The sequence below is a fragment of the Sturnira hondurensis genome, unplaced genomic scaffold (assembly GCF_014824575.4).
Source record: "Sturnira hondurensis isolate 20B ecotype Veracruz unplaced genomic scaffold, ASM1482457v3 Scaffold0006496, whole genome shotgun sequence".
Taxonomy (NCBI): domain Eukaryota; kingdom Metazoa; phylum Chordata; class Mammalia; order Chiroptera; family Phyllostomidae; genus Sturnira; species Sturnira hondurensis.
Window position 1 is genome coordinate 13,494,973 of NW_028079127.1, and position 4,980 is coordinate 13,499,952.

The 4,980-nt window shown below is 62.9% G+C and overlaps 1 protein-coding gene across 1 annotated transcript; it reads left to right on the top strand.

The window, feature by feature from the left end:
- The first annotated feature begins 297 nt into the window (after positions 1 to 297).
- EN2 (engrailed homeobox 2) lies at positions 298 to 4,363 on the top strand. Its single transcript, XM_037049948.1, has 2 exons — positions 298 to 961; positions 4,047 to 4,363. The coding sequence occupies exons 1-2, from the start codon at positions 298 to 300 to the stop codon at positions 4,361 to 4,363; spliced, it is 981 nt and encodes a 326-aa protein (XP_036905843.1).
- The last annotated feature ends 617 nt before the right edge of the window (positions 4,364 to 4,980 follow it).

Below are 4,980 nucleotides of genomic sequence, written 5' to 3' on the forward strand. Positions count from 1 at the left end.
GTCCGGCGCCCGCGCGCGCGGCGAAGAAGACTGGACTCTTTGGAATCTTCTGGCTCTGGGCGCGGGGCGACTCTTGGCATTTCGAACTCAACTCGTGGATTGGATCGGCTTCGCTCCTAACGCTACGGGGACGTGTAGGACCACAGCCCTGGCCTTGGCCACCGCGCACGCCCTAGGAAACCTCAGCGGGGTAGGGGCGTGAGCTAGCCGCGGGGGTCTCCGTGTACGCCGCGCGCGGGCCGCGGGCTGATTGGAGGGGGTCCCCGGATAACCAATTCGGGATCTGTTGTGAACAGCATGGAGGAGAATGACCCCAAGCCCACCGAGGCTGCGGCAGCAGCAGCGGCAGCGGAGGGGCCGCGGCAGCCGGAATCCAGCCCCAGCGGCGGATCCGGCGACGGGGACACTGACCGCCGGCGGAATCCGATGCTGCCCGCGGTTCTGCAGGCGCCGGGCAACCACCAGCACCCGCATCGTATCACCAACTTCTTCATCGACAACATCCTGCGGCCCGAGTTCGGCCGGAGAAAGGACGCGGGGACCTGCTGTGCGGGCGCGGGAGGAGGAAGAGTTGGCAGCGGCGAAGGAGGCGCAGGCGGTGCGGACGGAGGCGGTGGCTCGGGCGGTGCGGATCAGCTCCTGGGGTCTGGCCGGGAGCCGCGGCAGAGCGCGCCCTGCGCGCCGAGTGCGGGCGGGCCGTTGACCGGCGGCGGTGGCGGCGACTCTCCGGGTGAAGGAGAAGGCGGCTCCAAGGCGCTGTCGCTGCACAGCGGCGCCAAGAAAGGCGGCGACCCCGGTGGCCCCCTGGACGGGGCGCTCAAGGCCCGCAGCTTGGGCAGCGGCGACCTGTCGTTGAGCTCGGATTCGGACAGCTCGCAGGCCAGCGCCAATCTGGCCGCTCAGCCCATGCTCTGGCCGGCCTGGGTCTACTGCACGCGCTACTCGGATCGGCCTTCTTCAGGTGAGCCCGCAGGGACCCTGCACCCGGGCCTGCCGCGGGGAGCCCGCGGGGCTGCAGGGAGGTTCTGGCGCGAGAACTTACCGGGAGGATGAAAACACCAAGGCACCCCCCTCCCCAACACACACAAAGACGCACATAGCGACATTGTGTGCGGCTGACGCTGGCTCCTGCTTCGGCCAGGAGGCGAGGGATTCCGATCGATTCGCCAGGGTGTGTAGACTTCTTAGAAGGGCAGGATCGACAGAACCTGCTCTCTCAGATCTTGCCTTTTGGGGGCCTCTCCGCGCAGTCGCTAGCCCCCTTTTCCTGGCTGGAGTTTATTTGGTGGGAACGGGGTTGGCTGGAAGACAGGCCCAGAAGCTCGCCTCTCTGTCCCTTCTCCGGTCCTTCCAACTCAGTCTGGACCCAGGACCCATGCGTAGCTCACCCGCAGACCTGGACTCGTTATGCGACCCAGAAATCCCAGATATAGCCAGCCAGAAAAGCGCACGGCTAGGGCTCTTCCCCGGGCCCCTGGCCTGGGCTGCCGAGGGGGGCCTGCGGGGATCCGGAGGGGCAAAGGCAGAACACAGGGGCGCCCTTTGGGCTCTGCCCGGCTTTATTTGGTTTTGTTTGCTGAGCCCGCGGCAGGGGAGTGCGGCACCCATCAGCTTGGAGGAGGGGTCAGCAATCCCCCCCCCGCAAGGAAGGGACCTTCTCCCTGAGGTTTCCCTCGTGTCCCAGGGGGGGAGGGAAGGAGCAGATTTGGGGTATGCCCGGAGACGGGGTGTACCGAGGTGCTGGGTGTCGTTTCCACAGGTCTGGGACTTTCAAAAGCTGAGTCCAAGTCCTCGTGAAAATCGCCACCCGTCTTAAATGCGTGTTTGCAGCCGCGACCCGCCATTAGGAGCAGACTCCATTTGTCCCCGAGCCGGCAGCGGCGACCCGACCTCCTGCCCCCAAACCTCGACTGGTTTTCGGGGGGTCATTTACCCAGACCACAGGACGACCCAGTCACACTCCTGGGCTGCCTCCCCGCACGAAAAAATGTGTGCCTCCATCTCGGATGAAATCCCTATTTCTCCGGTTGGATCTGAAATTTGCTCCATTGTTCTCGCCTCCCTCCTTTGTTAATATTTAATTAACATAGAGGCTCACAATGGGGCCGGCGAGGAGCCGCGGCCGGCTTTGTGCGGCCCGCGCGGCCCGCCAGATCGCCGCGGCCGCGGGAACCTGCCGCCCGGCCGGCCCGAGTCTTTCCGGACTAAACCCTAATCATCGTAATGACCCCCGCGTAAGACCCCGTTTTTGGTTTCTTGGCGTTCAAGAAAACAGCACGGCAGAGAGTTTTCTCGCGGAGGTTTGGTTCTGTTGCTGAGACTCCTACGGGTTTCGTTTTGAAAGAAAATCCAGGAAAGAAACGTTGCTCAAAATTCTGCTTTTCAGGAGATTTTCTTTCCGTCAAATGCCGCGTGTGTTTTTTGAGGGCGGACCCGTGTCTGCGGGTCCCCAGAACCAGGGGACTTTGGGGGTGAGCAAGGCGACTGGGTGGCGGGGAAAGGGGGTCGGGACCACAAACGGCCTCCTGGAGCGGGAGGCTGCGCGTCCATCCGGCAGGGACTGGCCACCCGGCCCCTTGGGGCCTGCAGAGCCACCCCTGCCCCCTTCCCGCCGACCGCAGAGCGCGACCCATCGCCCCCATCCACATACGCTCAGGATCGAGGCCAGGCCCGCGGCCGGGAGTCGGCGCCCTCCGAGTGCGCCGAGGCCACTGCGAGAGCGCGCCGGGGCTCGGAGGAGAGTGTGGGTTTGTTTTATAATCTAAAAAGCTGGGAGTTTGGGCCCAACGGCCCTTGGCGACGCGTCTCTGGAGCCCACAACCCCTCTTTGGGTGTTAGTCTCACGGGAGAGACTGCTTGACCCGCTGAGTGGGCGGGAAGGAAGTTCTCCGAGCCCGCTGGGTCCCGGGACCCAGGACCGTTCCGAATCTTTCCCTGAGCGCTGAGCACAGCGCTCCGGAGCTCTCTGCCCGCACCCACGCCCCCACCCTGTCCGGGTGTCGTGCAGTCGGGGAGCCACAGGGTGGGGACCTGGGTCCCGGCTGCCTGAGGTCTGGGCCTCTGCAGTCCCCAGCCGCAGGCGCCTCGGGAGAAGTAGGTATTGGGTCTTTCCAAGGCTGGTTCCCTCACTTCGCAGACTGAGGCCGTGGGGCGCCACGCGCTGCACCCCGCCCCCACCGCCAGCCTTTAGGGCGTCTTCTCTTGCACACCTTCTTCTGAACCGAAAGAAGGGCTTCCCTCTGCCTCTCGGTCAGGCCTTGGCCGGCCCTTAGAGTCTCAGGACACGGGCCTAAAGCAGTCTGGGGTGCTGGGAGGCGTGCCGGTGGGCGGAGGCCCCGTGGGCTCCGAAGGTGGGTTCTCTGCTCCTCAGGGTCAGCTGGGCGCCCTGCGGCCTGCGGTCGGGTGGGGGGAGGGGCGGGAAGCGAGGCCCGCTCCCAGGCGGGGCCTGGGCCCTTCTCCTTGCTGGGGGACCCAGGAGTCTAGGTGAAGGGGGAACGTGGACTGACTGGGCTGCCTCCCACCCCCCGCCCCCCAAAGAAGCACACTCGTGTTCCTGCCCATGAAGGAAACAGGGCCAGTGGGGGGGCAGCGAGGGGACTCGGGGGGAGGCCCCTCTCAGGGCCCCGCCCTTCCCAGGATCCTCCTGGCCCCTGGTTCCCACAGTTTTCAGCCCCCCTGAGGGTGTCCCCTGCGGGGTTCCTGAGGTAGCCCCCTCGCAGCCCCCTCCTGCTACTCTTACCCCTCATCTCCTGCCCAGCACCTAGACCCACGCTGCCCTGGTTCCTGGACAGAACCTCAGAAAGGGCCAGAAAGTGGCGACCGCCCAGTTGTCACTGGCCCACAGCCTCCCCCCTCGGGGTGGGTCGCTCCGAGGTGGGTGTGAGCCTGTGTGCAGCCTGCCTCCCTCAAGTCCAGCCCCAAGTCCATCCCCGCTGTCCTCCAGGTCAGCGCCATGACCTCGGGCACCCTGCCGCACTCCGCCTGCATCCCCCGCCCCCGCCCCACGCAGGTCCTAACCCTGTCCTCTCTCCTCCGCGCCTACCTAGGCCCCAGGTCCCGCAAACCAAAGAAGAAGAATCCCAACAAAGAGGACAAGCGGCCGCGCACGGCCTTCACCGCGGAGCAGCTGCAGAGGCTCAAGGCGGAGTTCCAGACCAACAGGTACCTGACGGAGCAGCGGCGCCAGAGCCTGGCGCAGGAGCTCTGCCTCAACGAGTCGCAGATCAAGATCTGGTTCCAGAACAAGCGGGCCAAGATCAAGAAGGCCACGGGCAACAAGAACACACTGGCGGTGCACCTCATGGCGCAGGGCCTGTACAATCACTCCACCGCCGCCAAGGAGGGCAAGTCGGACAGCGAGTAGGCCGGGCCGCGCCGCCGGCGCGCGCGCCAACCATGCAATAATTTAAAGTCACAGAAAAAGGGCCAGTGTATAAAGATTATACCAGCATTCCTAGTGAAAAGATCATGTATTCGCTATGGTTCTGCAATATTCTATGTGTATATAATTTACAGGTGTAAAATCCAGAATATCTGACTATAAAATATTTTTGATTTTTTTGTGTTTATGAGATTATGCTAATTTTATGATTTTTTTTTGCGAAAGGGGCTGCTTAGGGTTTCTTTTCTTTTCTTTCTTTCTTTTTTTTTTTTAAAGAACTCCCCTAAGCTCCATTATGGGACATGGGACACTTTTTTTTTTAATTTCAAAAGAAGAAAAAAAATTAAAACAACTTGCTGAAGTCCAAAGATTTTTATTGCTGCATTTCACACAACTGTGAACCGAACCCAATAAATAGCTCCTACTTGGTCTATGAGTTCTGCCACTTTGTTTGTGTGGGCTCGGTGAGGTCAGCAGGACGGGCGCCCACCCGCCAGCCTCCGCCAGGGCAACACCAGGGCCCTGGCAGGCCACGGGGACTGTCAGGGGCCCTGGAGGAGTGTGGAGAGCGTGGGGGGGGGGGCTCAGCCATGGAGAGT